The 17,197-nt window shown below is 38.3% G+C and overlaps 1 protein-coding gene across 21 annotated transcripts in view; it reads left to right on the forward strand.

Moving 5' to 3' along the window:
• NEB (nebulin) overlaps positions 1 to 17,197 on the forward strand; it is a 219,953-nt gene that overhangs the window by 56,080 nt on the left and 146,676 nt on the right. For all 21 annotated transcript variants that reach the window (XM_061438168.1, XM_061438021.1, XM_061438025.1 and 18 more), the window contains exons 39-52: positions 17 to 121; positions 1,580 to 1,687; positions 3,036 to 3,347; positions 3,872 to 4,078; positions 4,547 to 4,651; positions 4,813 to 4,920; positions 6,063 to 6,374; positions 7,513 to 7,719; positions 10,755 to 10,859; positions 11,685 to 11,792; positions 13,297 to 13,608; positions 13,729 to 13,935; positions 14,332 to 14,436; positions 15,431 to 15,538. In XM_061438168.1, the coding sequence (XP_061294152.1) occupies positions 17 to 121; positions 1,580 to 1,687; positions 3,036 to 3,347; positions 3,872 to 4,078; positions 4,547 to 4,651; positions 4,813 to 4,920; positions 6,063 to 6,374; positions 7,513 to 7,719; positions 10,755 to 10,859; positions 11,685 to 11,792; positions 13,297 to 13,608; positions 13,729 to 13,935; positions 14,332 to 14,436; positions 15,431 to 15,538 (2,409 nt within the window). The remainder of the gene's footprint in view (positions 1 to 16; positions 122 to 1,579; positions 1,688 to 3,035; positions 3,348 to 3,871; positions 4,079 to 4,546; positions 4,652 to 4,812; positions 4,921 to 6,062; positions 6,375 to 7,512; positions 7,720 to 10,754; positions 10,860 to 11,684; positions 11,793 to 13,296; positions 13,609 to 13,728; positions 13,936 to 14,331; positions 14,437 to 15,430; positions 15,539 to 17,197) is intronic.

Below are 17,197 nucleotides of genomic sequence, written 5' to 3' on the forward strand. Positions count from 1 at the left end.
GCCTCCTTGTTTTTAGTTGAACTACAAGGTGGAGGGAGAGAAAGTGAAGCACAAGTACACTATGGACCCCGATGTGCCCCAGTTTATTCAAGCCAAGGTCAATGCCTACAACATGAGTGATGTGAGTATTTGGCTGGGTGCCTGTCTTAGTATTGCATCAGGGGCCTCCCCTTTCCAGCTCTGTGTAATTCCAGCACTGAGAATTTTAGAGGAAGCCAACTGAGTGTGGGCCCTTGAGTCTGTTGGAGAAGATCATTGACAGGACAAGACTATCGGGTGATCCTGGAGCTGGACCTGGGCAATTGGAGGCTCCTTATCCCACTCCTATCCCACAGTGGGAGCCATTTTCAAGGACGCGGCCTTGAGAGACCAATGTGTGGTTGAGACCACTCGGGACTGAATCTAGTTGAGGCCTAAATAAACTAGTATGGCTCTGGTGGGCAGTTGCAAAGATTTGTTTGTCTTGTGACTGCCCAAAAACACTCACTAAGTTCCCTTGTTTATTAAACCTGTCACCTACCAAGCTGGAGAGTTTAGCCTGTTTAAGTTTCTCCTTGCCCTCCCTGTATGGGGACAAATTTGCAAATCAATGGACTACAGATTGGATTCTTATCATAGAATATGAGGCTAGAGGTAGCATTCATTTCACTTAACCGCAGACTTTTCCCAACTGTGGGCCATGATTCATTAGCTGTTAAATCAATCTAGTAGTCTGTGTTCCATTTTTTAAAAAGTGAAAGAAATTGGGACAAACAGATTGGAAAATCAGGAGTGCACAATCTGTAGTAATTGTAAGTATTGCTATCTCTGACTTTTGGCTATTTGTTAAACTTCTAAAAATGCTCACCACAATTTTCTTTAGAAAGTCTTTTTTTGTATGTGACTAGCATCTCTCTTGGATACTTAATTAGTGGTGATGTTTAAATGTACTATTATGAATTATTTCATTTTGCTTTTAAGTCAAATTGGTAAATTCTAATTTAAAGACATAATCAAACCTGGATAAAACCTGTTCATTTCTTAAAAGATGACTTAGTCATTCTTCCTAACATTTTAGACTCTATTTTATTGCCAAATAAACAATCTTTAAGTACTCATTTTTATGCTTTTGGTTTATTTAAAACTTTTTCCCTAGTTTTATAAGTAATATTTAAACATTAAGGTTAATTAAAGCAGGGTAATACTATGTCTGAATTTTTTATTTTACTATCCACATCTTTGTGTAAGTTTAAAGTGCTTCATACGAAAATTACAAGAAAATAAAAGCATTACATGCTTATTATAGAAAAATTGAAAAGTATAGAAAATTATGGAAAAATTTGTATTGTTATCCCACATTCAAAGCATTACCTTTCCACTGATTTTTTATACAAACATATACATTTTTTAACAGCAGTTGAGATCATACTGTGTATATAGTTTACTGATATATTTTTTAAAAAGAATCTAATAGATCGTGAAAAGATGAACAAAGAGCCCTAACTCTGAATTTTTTAATAGTAAGGGATATATTATGACGATTTTGGCATCCTGTTTTTAATTACGTCAAATATTAAAATAATCTTTCCTTTTTTCCAAGTCTCATTATAAAGCAGATTGGAAGAAAACCCTTGCTAAGGGCTATGATTTGAGACCAGATGCCATTCCCATTGTTGCTGCAAAAAGTTCAAGGAATATTGCTAGCGATGTAAGTATAATTTGAAAGTAGCAAGCTTTTTTTGTATTTTACAAATCTTTACATGGTGTATGAGGTTATATGAGCTATATTAGAAAGCAAATAAAGGTTGTAATATAAAAATATTTCCTAATATCTTATGTACCAATTTTTTTATCTTGCTTCACTTAAAAATATTTAAAAGCTCAATTCAGTTACCAAGGATAGGACTTTTTTAAACTCTGAAATACTTGAAATTCTCATTATTATTATTATTATTATGAATGTGAAAACCACTTTTTATTTGGATTTTGTTAAGAAAAAAAACCTTGGTATACTGAAATATCACTAAATCAAAAAAGTCTCCCATTATTTTAAAAGAATACAATATTTTATAATTTCCATAAAGAAAAAAATCTGGTGACTTATGGAAAACCAGGAAGAATTATAGATTAAATGACAGTATTTTAGTTTTCTGTCATGAGTTTTATGCTTATTTACTTAATTTACTTTTTACAAATTAAGTTTTATTTTCTATATAAATTGATTTAATGCCTTGATATAGTCGAAACATATTCATTTGGAGTCTAGTATGCTGACTCAATGGACGTGAGTTTGAGTGAACTCCAGGAGTTGGTGATGAACGGAGGCCTGGCGTGCTGCAATTCATGGGGTTGCAAAGAATCGGACATGATTGAGTGACTGAACCGAACTGATGCTAGTTTTTATAATGTCTTTGCTGAAATTTACTCAGGATCATACAAATATGTGCTCAGTTGCTAAATTGTGTCCAACTCTTAGCAACCCCATGGACTGTAGCCCACCAGGTTCCTCTGTCCATGGGATTTCCCAGGCAAGAATACTGGAGTGGGTTGCTATTTCCTTCTCCAGAGGATCTTCCCAATCCAGGGATTGAACCCAGGTCTTCTGCATTGGGAGGCAGATTCTTTACCACTGAGCTACCTAGGAAACTTATTCACTGGAGTCTAGTATGCTAATTTTTATAATGTCTTTGCTGAAATTTACTCAGGATTATACAAATACTTACTTAGGTAATACAAATTAATCAAAGAAACATAGTAAAAACTATGTACACCAAATCCTTAATAAACTTTTTAGGAACCTTTGAGCATATTCAGAGAACCTACTTATGTCTAATCTAGATATAAGCTGTAATTTATTCCATTTTTAATTATCCCCAGAGCATATCCCAAGACCGTCCATTGGAAATATTTTGGTAGTTGTTTATTTAAAAATACTAAAAACTTAGATGTTACATAGATTCAGTTTGTCTATTGCTTAATCTGTGATATAAATTCAACTGAACACTTTCCTATAGTCGACCCTATCAAACTTCCATCTGCCCTTCTTTTTCATATAGTTCAAATATAAGGAGGCCTACGAGAAAACCAAAGGCAAACAAATTGGATTTCGCAGTCTTCAGGATGACCCTAAACTGGTTCACTTCATGAATGTAGCCAAAATGCAGTCAGATCGTGAGTACAAAAAGGGCTATGAAGCCAGCAAGACCAAGTATCACACACCTTTGGATATGCTCAGCGTGACAGCAGCCAAGAAATCTCAGGAGGTCGCCACCAACACCAATTATAAACAACCCTTCCACCACTACACCCTGCTGCCCGATGCCTTGAATGTGGAGCACTCCAGGAATGCGATGCAGATTCAGAGTGATGTACGTAGCATTCATCAGATTGTCAGCATAGAATGAGTTGGCCATGTCTACTGGTGGCTCACTCCATCCTAAACCTGGCTGGACTCACTGTAATTAGGGATCCTCTCCAGAATTGGGGATTTTAGGATTTTACTAACTTGAACTGTACATATGTAGTTTTATTTGGTTATTATATACATATTTTTAAACTTTGGATGTCAGACCCCAGTATATGATGTATTCTGTGAAAGACTAAGAGGTGCAAATGGATGCTATATAATAATCCTTCCAATGTAAAATTTTGTTAACTTTCCTGCAAGAAATTTAAATTTTTAAAGGGATTGGGTCAGGATTGTCTGTTCAAAACCACCATGAATACATTCACTTTTATAATTTCTTTTTCTGAAGAATGGTAGGGAATAAAATATGGGTTATTCTCCCCATCCCCCTATCCTTTTTTTTTTTTTTTAATGGGCAAATAATATGTCTAAAGAAACCCAAGCCTTGACTCTTTCTGCAATGAAATTTCCTTTTTCCTTGTAAAGAACCTGTACAAATCTGACTTCACCAACTGGATGAAAGGGATTGGCTGGTTGCCATTAGAGTCACTGGAGGTAGAGAAGGCAAAGAAAGCAGGAGAGATTCTCAGTGAAAAGAAGTACCGCCAGCACCCCGAGAAGCTGAAGTTCACATACGCCATGGACACAATGGAGCAAGCGCTAAACAAAAGTAACAAACTGATCATGGACAAGGTAAGAACTTACCTGCTGGTCTCAGCCTCAGAACTCCCGCAGTGCTCAAGCCATTGAACCAGCATCACCACTTTGACCTTCATCAGAGTTTTCATCTTTCTGATGATCATGGCCATGGTGGTGGGAGGGGGTAGTCTATAACCTCTCTTGTATCTAGAGAGCTCCAACTTATACTGACCCCAGGCTGACTGTCAACACCATGCTGAATGTGTGATGGAGCCACAAAACTCCATGTAGTGTGTGATTGGGGCAGGAAGACATTTGTTTCAGTAGAAAGAGGGCTGCCATGTTTGATGGTTTTTTAAACTCATGTGCTCAGTCTCATCAGCCCTTCTTGATGTTTGCTTCATTTTGCAATGTCAAATTGACCCTCTTCTGCCCTGGAACTGTGGGTCTCTCCCTCACATTGTGATAGCATGTTGCAGATTAGTCCTGCTGTATAGTCATATGTGGCCTTTCTTGTTGCAGAGGCTCTACACTGAGAAATGGAACAAAGACAAGACCACTATTCATGTCATGCCTGATACTCCAGACATTTTACTCTCCAGAGTAAACCAGATCACCATGAGTGATGTAAGTAGGTGAACACCAGAAACAAAAATGAGGGGCGGGGAGGCTGAAGGAAGCCAGTATTTGTGGAATATCTGTCTCCCACATGCCAACCACTTTAAAATCAGGATCCCCGTTCTAACCTGACTAACAAGATGCTGGCATTTTTCTACCTCATCACTTAGAAACTGTACAAAGCTGGCTGGGAAGAAGAAAAGAAGAAAGGATATGATCTGAGGCCTGATGCCATCTCAATAAAGGCTGCAAGAGCCTCCAGAGACATTGCCAGTGATGTAAGTGATTCCTCTGGGCTTTATTTAGTATAAAGGAAAAAAGCAAATGAGCCAAGCTTGTGTGTATGCAGGAGCTGCAGTCAGCTCTGTTCAGTGTTGGTGGGACCCCCATCCTTTGTAACACACAAGACACATCCCTTCACCCAGCCCTGCTGCTGCTGCGGCTAAGTCGCTTCAGTCGTGTCTGACTCTGTGCGACCCCATAGACAGCAGCCCACCAGGCTCCCCCATGCCTGGGATTCTCCAGGCAAGAACACTGGAGTGGGTTGCCATTTCCTTCTCCAATGCATGAAAGTGAAAAGTGAAACTGAAGTCACTCAGTTATGTCCGATTCTTGGCAACCCCATGGACTGCAGCACACCAGGCTCCTCCATCCATGGGATTTTCCAGACAAGAGTACTGGAGTGGGGTGCCATTGCCTTCTCCGTCACCCAGCCCAAGGACCCTCTAATCATGTGTTCATTATTTAATGTAAAAGGTAACAGGGTCTTGTTAAAATAATTAAATTGTGCTATGTGCTGTTGCTTCAGTTGTGTCCAACTCTTTGAGACCCCATGGACTATGGCCCTTCAGGCTCCCCTGTTCATGGGATTCTCCAGGCAAGAATACTGGAGTGGGTTGCCATGCCCTCCTCCAGGGGATCTTCCTGACCCAGGGATCGAACCTGCATCTCTTTTATCTGCTGCATTGGCAAGCAGGTTCTTTACCCCTAGTGCCACTTGGGAAGCCCCAAAATAATTCAACTGTTAGTGGGCAATTCTAAGCAAACACTGGGATACGAGCTATACATTTTGCCCAGAAGATTCATTACCAGGCTCTTTCCTGATTGTAGAGAAATGGTGCCTGCAGCCTTTTCCATTGGTTACACAGCTGAGTGGGAAAAGCCTCTTTCTAAGTCTCCCTAAAGCAACTTATTTACACCTCTCTTTGATTAACTCTGAGATGATTCTTTCCCTCATGGACTCAATTCTGGCAAGAAATTTGAAGTAAAGTAGTTTGCTCCCTGGCCCATCCCCAGCAAATCTTCCTTTTCTAAGTTTAGAGTAGCCCTAAACCCATGACTAAGCTAATGGCATCTAGTGAACTATATTTTGTTCTGTTTCCTTCACTATCTCACGTCCATGTTCCTTTTCCATCCACAGTACAAGTACAAGCAAGCCTATGAACAAGCCAAAGGGAGACAAATTGGCTTCCGGAGCCTCGAGGACGACCCCAAGTTGGTGCACTTCATGCAGGTGGCCAAGATGCAGTCAGACCGGGAGTACAAGAAGGCGTATGAGAAATCCAAGACATCCTTCCACACCCCGGTGGACATGCTCAGTGTGGTGGCTGCCAAGAAGTCTCAGGAGGTGGCCACCAATGCCAACTACAGGAACGTGATCCATACCTACAACATGCTTCCTGACGCCATGAGCTTGGAATTGGCCAAAAACATGATGCAAATTCAAAGTGATGTATGTGACAGCCACGTTTGCAGAGCACTTACTTTGAGATAATAGGCAAATCATGAAAGACTCTAAGTAACGACATTTTGAAAATCCAAAAAGAAATTCATATGTAATTTCCCAATAAGATGTTTCATGTTTTACCTTAGACTGAATTTTTTTAAACACAAAGGAATGAATCTGATCTATTATTGTTGTAAGCATTGCTGGATGTTAGATTCAGGAATAGCAAATGAAATTTGGTTTCAGAAAGGATTTGTTGAAGGAAATACATCTAGCTGAGAAAGTTGGCAGTTTTTGTGGCTTCCATACTTTTTATGGTTCCTGATTAAGGAAGAAGTGAAGCAAAAAGTCAGATAACTTGAGAGCTACTGCCCCTCATTCCCAAACAGCTTTCATTTCTGACTTTGTAATTGCCTATCTTACTTACTGATGAAATAGGAGATGATGGCTGAAACAGCTATTAGGATAAATGCGAGGAAGGTACAAAGGGTGGAAAACCAAGAATTCAGCTACAGAGGCCCTTGGGTGGCTGGGAGAAATTAAATTATGAACCAAAGGCAGGCCACACCAAGCCCATATTTCTCTTTAGAAATGTAGAAGCTGAGCTATAGATGGAGGGGTACATAAATATCCGAGTGAAAGCAACCATGGTACAGTTATAGAGGGAAATGTCAAAACAGAGGAGGGAAGCAATGAAATTTGCACAAAGTACTGGTGAGGTTTTCTGGCATACCTGAAGCAGTTTAACTGTGGTGGCTGCTCAAAGGCTTATAGCTAAAGATAGGAATGGGGTCCCCTGAGTCATCTATTAGCCAAGGGGACTTGGAGGTTTTTGTACGAGAATTAGTCCAGCATGGTCACTTTTCTTGAGATAGTAGTCACATGGTAGAGTGATCTATTTGGTATTTCTTAGCATTTTTTTCTTTATGAAGGTATTGAGAGAAACAAATCACAAAGATACTACTGCTTGTTTTAAATTTCTCATGCAAAGAAATGTGAAAAAGAAATTTAGGGATAGAAGTAGTTGAAGTTGAATAAACTATTGGTTGAAAACTGAAGGGGAACTTACGGAATATTAAATACCTGCTCATGATTCTAGGAAGCTGTGATTTCTTCTCATCCTCAAACTTTTCCTCTTTTGTAGAATCAGTACAAAGCTGACTATGCTGATTTCATGAAAGGCATTGGATGGCTCCCTCTGGGCTCCCTGGAGGCTGAGAAAAACAAGAAAGCCATGGAAATTATCAGTGAAAAGAAGTATCGCCAGCATCCAGACACTTTGAAGTATTCTACCTTGATGGACTCGATGAACATGGTTTTGGCCAAGAATAATGCAAAAATTATGAATGAAGTAAGTCTTTCAATAATGTAGTGTTTGACAGGAATCAGAAATAAGCCAGGAATATCTTACATTTAACCTACAGGTTTTGATAATAGTTTTATAGCATCATAGTTAATGTTTCCTCTAAAAAAGGGTCTTATAGTTAAAGAAAAAGATACAAATTAGTCCTAATAAAGTGCCCTCTTCAAATGTTTAATGAACCACCCTACCCAGTAGACGTAAGTATAGACTTTTTCCATGCATATCTTGAGAATGAGTCCCACTTGTTTAAGGTGAAGTTGAGTAGAAGTTCATGATGCTGACTCAGTAGATTGCGGGGCTGTGTGTCGCAGCCCACCCCTCTTCCTTGCTCTTTGCTGGAATAAAGGAAAACTCCTAGATTACATGGCTGTAGCAGCATTTCTGAGCTAGAAACTTCTCTAGCCAATCCTAAGAGCAATTGCTTTGCACCACTAGTTCCTTGGATCAGTAATGATTCCAGTCTTTAGAAAAGTCTCACTGTAGTTTGACATTATTAGCGATTGGTTGATTTCATGACCAACAATCAAACAAGCACATCACCCTGTTTTGTTTTTACCCTCTTTCCTTGAACACCTGTTTTCAAGTTGCAGATAACAGAATAATTACAGCAGCATTGGTTATATTGTGCAGATCACAACTAGAAATGCCACTGAGTAACCAAAAAGGGGAAAAATAATTTGGACCTAACATGATACAGTTGCAGAAAGTGATGTAGAAAGAGCTGTATTATGCTAAGTCTCCAAGTAAATCCTCTGGAATCTTCTGAGAGAGAAATTTATCAAGAAGATCAGCCTCTTTGAAAGGGACTTGTCAGCACAAGGCACAAATCTCAGTGTCCCTTTTGAGATATAGAATTTAAACTATCACAAACATACATTTATTTTTTAAACACTTTTTCATTTTTCCAATGTTAATGATTATCATTTTAGACTACTGATGCCAAGATGAGAATCATAGAAATAGCAAATGCGCTATAGCACTAAGAAGTATCTTGGTGATCATCAGGTCGAATCCCTTTGTTGCAGGGTTGAGGAAAGTGTGGCCCAGAGAGGCAAGGCACCTCCTTTAGAGACACAGAGCAGGTGAATCACCTGGTCTAGACTAGAGCCAGGACTCTGAGGAATAAGTATTGCTCTTTCCACTAGAATTGCACTGTCTAATACTATAGTCACTAGCCACATGTGATGACAAATCTAAGTCAATTAAATAATAATGATTCAGTTCTACATTTACATTAGTTACATTTCAAGTGATTGATAGCCCTGTGTGGCTAGGAGCTGTCATGTTGGTTGACACAGACATTTTCATCACTGCATAGTTCTGATTGGTTCTGCTGGTCTTGAACAGAGATCAGAAAATTACTGCTTTCTTAACTAAAGTTTCATTGTAACACAGCCACAGCTCTTCATTTGCATATTGTCTGTGGCCACTTTTGCACTGCAATAGCAGAACTGAGTATTATATAGCAGAGATTCTGTGACTCGCAAAACCTAACATTATTTACTATTTGACTCTTGACATTTATCAACCCCTGATCTAGGAGAAAACTCTAGAAGATTTGTTTTTATTTTTTAAGTCAAACCTGGCTAAAACAAAGAGCAAGCATTTTTCACCTACAAGATTTCCAAAAATTAAAAACTTGTGTGATATACAGTATTGGAAAGAAAGTTAATGTAAACTAGTTTTGCGAGTGTTAATTAAAATTAAAATTCATCCACCCAATACCCTTCAGAAGGCCTCGTGTAAGTGCAAAGATATACATATATACATATATCTGTTAGTATTTTTTGCAGGTTAGGGTCTCCAAAAGGAGATGCTGAGATGGAATTTGGAGTACAGGGCATTTTTGGGGGATCAGTACCCGTGGGAGGCAGACATGGCAAGAGGAGTCCAACTGGGATGCTGGCCTTACAAAGCCTAGGTCAGTGCCACAGAGGACTCTTGAGTGGATACAGCCTGTCAGGAGTGTCCTTCGCTGGGTAAAATGGCCAGGACTTTGTACCTGGACTCTGAAGATCCCTGAATGTGGCCACCAGGGAGATGTGCTCTTGAGTGAGGCAGCAAAACCCTGAAGCAGGTGACAATTTGGAGGCTGTCTGCAAACAGTTGGGGCACCAAGTCCTTCTTTGAATGGGTATCTGGGTGGTACATCTCCAGATCACTGCAAAGATTATGGCATCATTGCTTACTATAGAAGGAAATGAAAACAACAAATTAAATGTCTATCAATGGAGAACTGGTTAAATCAATTAGGTGATACCTCTTCATGGAATACCATGCAGCTCTTTAAATGAATGAAGTTAATTATTTTGAGACAGCTAAAAGATGTCTATCATATAATATTAAGTAAAAAAGCAAGATGTAGAATAATGTATATGACTTCATTTATATTTCAAAAGGACTTTATGTGGACTTTAATATGCCTAGAAAATTCTAAGATGGAAATGCTATATCCAGGCTGTAAAATAGGAAGATGGGACATTTTACTTTCCATTTTACATCCTCTCTACTATCTTGTTTGAGCACATTTTTCTTTTAAACTTTTAAAAAATAAGAGTGAGCTAACAAAAATATATAAAATATTGATATTTGTGTAAAATAATATGTATGTATGGGGCTTCCCTGATAGCTCAGTTGGTAAAGAATCTGCCTGCTGTGCAGGAGACCCTGGTTTGATTCCTGGGTCAGGAAGATCCTCTGGAGAAGGGATAGGCTACGCACTCCAGTATTCTTGGGCTTCCCTTGTCGCTCAGATGGTAAAGAATCCGCATGCTTTGTGGGTCCCTTGGTTGATTTGGTCCCTGGGTTGGGAAGATCCCCTGGAGAAGGGAAAGGCTACCTAACTCCAGTATTCTGGCCTAGAGAATTCCATGGACCATATGGTCTATGGGGTCACAGAGAGTCGGACATAACTGAGTGACTGTCACTTTCAATGTGTATGTACTAAATTATTTAAAAAATTTTAAATATTAACTTCCATTGATTTCTTTTTCTTTCTTTTTTTTTTTTTTTTAACTTTCCAGCACCTCTACAAACAAGCATGGGAGGCTGACAAGACCAAAGTCCATATCATGCCTGATATCCCCCAGATTATTCTGGCAAAGGCAAATGCAATTAATATCAGTGATGTAAGTAAGATTCTCCCCTGTTGTCATCTTTCTTTCTTACCCATTTGAACTAGTAAAAACAAAGTAACGATTAATGTTTTAATTTTGAGAGTGAATGTTTTGAAAATGAGTGGGAATCCACAAATGAGCATCTTTCTCTTTCTCATCTTGCTTTGATAAGAATAGGAATAGGCCTATTGATGGGCCTTGGGTCCAGCAGTTAGGAATTCGAAGGGAGCTGGATTTTGTTCTAGGGGTAGTTACTTTTTATCAAACTAGGAGAATTAAAGAGAATGGCTTTAGAGCCCAGGATGAGAGATAAAGAGTGAATCCCAGGACTTTCTTAGAGAGTCCTTCTACCAAGCTTTTGGAATGTTTCTAAAGAGGGAGTATTGGGAAAAGTTAAATGGAGAGGGAAGAACATTTTGAAGAATTTAGGTCAAGCCCCATAAGGAATGTGCAACACGTACTGTTGCACATTCTGCATAGGGGTTTTATTTCACCTCCTTTCTCATCCTAACCAGTTGCTAGGAAACCCTCAAATCCTACCAGGTGTTTTTTCTTTTGTTTGTTTGAATTACATAGGGATTTGGGATAGTTGACTTCTTTTTGGATTGTAGAATCCATACAATTATATACATTAAAATGTCCATTGCAAAACAGTGAACGTATTTTGATGTAAGAGCACGGCTTATTTGTTTTCTTCTCTTGACTCTTATTTGACAAAATGCATCAATAAATATAGTGGACTTTCACATTTCTAACTTCAGTGCCAGTTTAGTCTTTGAAAATAAATTAAGATTTTCCTATTTAGAAGAAAACTGTTTCCTTTGCTTCTCTTTCCAGAAACTCTACAAACTTTCTTTGGAAGAGGCTAAAAAGAAAGGCTATGATCTCAGAACTGATGCAATTCCTATCAAAGCTGCCAAGGCCTCAAGAGATATTGCAAGTGATGTACGTCTAAGGAAAGCAGTCACCTGACTGGGGGTTTCTTTTCTACCAAAATAATAAGGGCTGAATTCTAAAAACACTGAATGAGTAAAACATGAGGAAAAAAAAAAAGCATGCCTGCTAACAGTAGCCCCATTATGTTCTATGAACATGTCTTAACCTTGCTCTCGTGTTTTTTTGGATATTTCAAAAAAATAGAATGCCAGTCACATTATGACCACCTAGATGTCAGCTCCCTGACTCATGAGATCTGGGTGAATTTACTTTGGTCTCCCTCACCGAGACCGTGGCCTGTAGAAATCCAAAGCCATTCACTAAGTCTTTAATGAAGACTCGAGTTATCCTTGCCTACTGCCTCTTAGACTGTCTTCCTAACAGGATGTCTCAGAAAGGGCTGTGCTGGGGGTGCTGATCTTTTGTTCTCATGATAGCTGATTATCAAATAATTAGGAATTTTGCAAGCCCATTGTTAAACTATTGACCGCTTGATAACAGCTGTGATGGGAGTGTTTACACCAGAGAAATTGGCAAACATTATAAATTGGGGCTTTCCCCCCAACCCCAGAGAGCTGGTGTGCTTATCTACCATTGCCATAACACGTCATCTCAATGAGACTCACTTCTTTCATTTGTTTCTTTCAATAAGAAATCCACTCACAGTGAACATTAATGATTTGGGGGAAGTGGGAGGAGTGCATTCAGAGCACTCTTTCCTTAGCCATCCCCCAGGCATACTTTCTCTTTGCTCCACCTTCTCTGCTCTTCATCTTTTCTTCCTCTCCATCCCTACCCTACTCCTTCGTTGTCCCAAGAACTCCATATTCTTCTCCCTCTATTGTGCTGGAGTCATTTGGCTCTCCCAAATTGTAACCCCTAAGTTGCACACCTGAACCCACAAGAGATGGGCTGAATATGAAGCTTTCCATGTGTCAGGATCTCCCCACTATAGAGGGAAGGTGGTGATAAATAGCAAAATTTCTTCCCCATTACACCAGTATGGAGAATCTGGAAAAGAACTCCACAAATATAAAGCTACCCTGAAAGTATACTGTGTGTCTCATAACTAGGCCTATTATCAGTGTAAGACTGGCTGGATGATTTCTTGGGGCAACATTAAACTGCTTGGAGCAATCTGCTTTTTTTCTTTTATTGTTTGCTGTACTCTTATTACCTACTACAGGTCCCTTTTAACAACAGCATAAAAGCAGAAATCAGTGTGGTGTATCATCAAAAGATCAAGGTTCTAATCCTTAGGGACCTTAGCAAGTCATTCATCCCTCTGGGTCTCAGTTTACTCATCTATAAAATGGGGGCAGTAAGAATAACTTGCCGTCTACCTCACAATATATAGTTGTATCAGGTTACATAAATAAATGTGAAAAACGTATTCTCTGAACTACAGAATTCTATACAAGTATCATTTTTTATGAAATAGCAGAACATTGACACTAGAATGATATCTGGTCAAGGGAATTGCTCTGAATAAATATTAACATTTTCTTCACAGTATAAATACAAACACAGTTATGAAAAGGAGAGGGGGAAGATGGTTGGTTTCCGCAGTCTTGAGGATGATCCCAAATTAGTTCATTCCATGCAAGTGGCCAAAATGCAATCTGACCGGGAGTACAAGAAAAACTATGAGAAGACCAAGACCAGCTACCACACCCCTGCCGACATGCTCAGTGTCACGGCCGCCAAGGATGCCCAAGCCAATATCACCAATACCAACTACAAGCACCTGATTCACAAGTATATTCTCCTCCCCGATGCCATGAACATCCAGCTGTCCAAGAATATGAATCGCATACAGAGTGATGTAAGTGATCTTCTTTCTGGGTGATGATTGTGTTCCTAGCATGAGAAGGGAGATTACAGGCTCCTATGCCACGTTCTTGTGTCTGAATTGATAAAGTAAATGTGCTTCCTCTGTTTATAGAATGAATATAAGCAGGACTACAATGAATGGTACAAAGGGCTTGGCTGGAGTCCAGCTGGTTCCCTAGAAGTGGAAAAGGCCAAGAAAGCAACTGAATATGCCAGTGAGCAGAAATACCGCCAGCATCCTAGCAACTTCCAGTTTACAAAGCTGAATGACTCCATGGACATGGTGCTTGCTAAGCAGAATGCCCATACCATGAACAAGGTAAACTGAACAGCCAAGCTTCCCCGCAGCTCCCAGCCAGGCGGGGCTAACAGCCCCTGGTTCTTGTTTGGGAAATTTTAATTTGGACTCATCACTTCTATGCAGTGGCAAACAGTACCAGCACACTCCCCTACACCATTTTTTTATGCTCCTTACCTCTTATTTTTATTTCCCTTGCCCTTCTAATTGAGTTAGAAATAATTCTTTCTTTTAAATTATTTTTTAAGTCTGATTTTATTTTTGGTGTCTTTCCTGAATTATATATTACTTTAGTTACTACATTAATTTGACCTAATTCAAATTGAGTGCATTCAAATGTCTTTGTTATTTTTTTTAATTTCTTGTTTGACCTAAAAAGTTATTCCAATTTTAAATGTATTTTTTTTAACTTTCTAGTACTTATACACCATTGATTGGAACAAAGATAAAACGAAGATTCACGTGATGCCAGATACGCCAGATATTTTACAAGCCAAACAAAATCAAACCATGTACAGTCAGGTAAAATATGTAATTAAACATATTAAATGATGTCATGGTATATAATTGATGTAAATTCTGAAGCTATGGAAATGAATGCGTCAAAGTGGTTAATAGAGGGATGTTGCAGTTCATGGTGGTTAGAAGCAAGTGAACGGCTGTGATTATATATTCATTCCATGGAGGTAGCTACTGTGCCTCTTTTGTTTATCTCAGTACTAATTGTGTTTGGCACAGTGTAGAAAATCAATAAATCTCAAGTTATTGAAAGAAAAATGCACCAAATAGACCTGGTATGAGCTTTGACTTTCCCATTTATGAGTTGTGTAATACTGGGTTTAAGCCTTAGTTTGTTCATTCCCAAAACTGGTACCTTTAAAGTGCCTATGACATTGAATTGCTATGAGCACCAAATGGGGAATTCCATGCACAGCTCTCATCACAGCTCCTGGCACACAGTAAGCACTGGATGGCCTTCAGTTGTGTTTATTACTGTCCAGTTTAAACATACATGCATCAATTCAATGAATTTGAGTCAAAAAGATGAACTTATTCTTTGCACCTTACAAAAGGCATTTTGTTTTCTATTACTTTTATCATTTAGATAATTAAAATTTTGTTACCTGACCTTTTTAAAATCAATTACTTTAATACCTATATTCAAATTAGTAGGCCTAGACTGTACTTAATGGTAGAGGAAATCTCCCTAACATACCTGATATGAACACATTGTGTCTGAATGAAAAAAGCTGTACTCAACTATACTATTAATACCAAGGTAGTGGGGAGCAAGTCTCAGAGGCAAAAAAAAAAAAAAAAAAAAGTCGAAGCCAGATCACTTGATGCTAAGTCATTGCTCTGTTAAACAGCTTATATTCTTTTTTATCCATATCTTTAGAGATAAGATAGATGATGTTAGAATCTGATGTCCACTCTTTAGGTAAACTTCTGTTCAATAATCCTTTGTGGTTTTAATATACACTGAATAATGGTAAATATTTTCTTTAATTTTCAGAAACTCTATAAACTTGGATGGGAAGAAGCTTTGAAAAAAGGCTATGATCTCCCAGTTGATGCAATTTCTGTGCAGGCAGCCAAAGCTTCCAGAGACATCGTTAGTGATGTAAGTATTTTTTGACTTATGTGAGGATATATTGATGTCTGAATCTAGTACTTTAATGAGCTGGTAATGATTTTTACAGATAGTCCTCACCTTTCAAAATGTAATGCAATCTCCTTCATCTTCTCCTACCCTCTTCACTTATCCCAATCCACTCTTCTTTCTCACTGATTGAATATCAAAAAAGGGGCTTCCTGAGTAGAGACTGAGCCAGAGAACCTATAAGACACATTACACTAAGTTGTGATGCTTCTACACATTACAAAAGAACCAAAAACTTTGTTTTCCCGCTTGCCTGCAAATAATTTTCCTATTTGTCTATTTTAGACAAACTCAAAGTGCCAGACAATACGTAACCTCAACAACCTGATGATTTTTCTTTGCACATATTTAAAACTCACTGTCAGTTCTTTTTATTTAGGCCATCCTTGCTTTTACATAATTCTAATAAATTGGCTCAGGGTGTAGAAAATACAGGAAGTGGCAGGAATTTAGATATAAGATACAGAGGACTTAACTTTCCCCTGAATATCTGGTTGAAAGATCATAAAACAAAGACATTTGCTCTTCAAGGCAACTTTATTTTTTTTTCTGACTGCATGCAGCTTGTGGACTCTTAGTTCTCCCACCAGGGATTGAGCCCCGGCCACGGCAATGATAGCTCCAGGTCCTAACCACTGGCCTGCCAGGGAACTGCCAAGGCAACTTCTAATTATGATTGGAAAGGGTAGTAAATTTGGTGAAAAACTGGATACAGTTCCTATTGGTCAATTAAATTTTTATAAATATTCAATTTAGAGATTCTGCAAACTCAAACATATCACTTTGTTAACCCCAAAAATTAAACACCAAAAATTTGAAGAATTTCAGCTATAGAGAATAAATTACCAGAATTTTGTCCCAGCGTCTTAATCAAAATCTTTAAATCAAAGCAAAACAAGGATTTGATTTGGAGAGAAAGCATGTCTAAAAACAATCTGACAATAAATTCTAAGAATATAAGGGAAATTTCTCTCTAACGCAGTTAATCTGTGGCACTCCAGAAGTGTTGGGAAATTAATTAGATGATGTGTTATTACCCACTCTCTGCCTTGCAGGTCAATGTCTCATTAAAATGAATCGATGTGATGGTGAACCTAAAGCAGTAGTAATGTCTTAATGGTCCTCAGAAAGTAAACTCATTTTCATTTAATGTTAGAATTCCCTATGAGGTAAAAATAGTTTAGCAAATTAAGACATTGCATCAATACTTTCCTAAGAAACAACATTTATTTTCATGTAAGTCTGTTAGGATTTTTTTAAATCTTACCCTAAAATTGAATTACCTTTAAATGAATTTCCCACCATTGTAGAGATTATTATCTCCTCTCAGTTTCAAATGATTCTTGTATCTATGCCACCTAAAGAAATTAGAGCTATTTTTATCAATACTAAATAAGTTAGAATCACAGAATTTACAGTTAGAAGATAACGATGTTTATTTAATCTCCCACTCAACATCATTCTCTCCTTTCTAATAGGTCTTCTCTCTATTCCAATAGGTCTCTGGATATTTACAAATATAAGAATTTTTGTGTCTTTCAGGGCAGTTTGTTTCTTTGCTGGATCATTTCTAATTGCCATTATGTATTTCCTTATTTCAAACTTAAACATGTTACTGGT

This window comes from Bos javanicus, chromosome 2, assembly GCF_032452875.1.
Source record: "Bos javanicus breed banteng chromosome 2, ARS-OSU_banteng_1.0, whole genome shotgun sequence".
Lineage (NCBI taxonomy): Eukaryota > Metazoa > Chordata > Mammalia > Artiodactyla > Bovidae > Bos > Bos javanicus.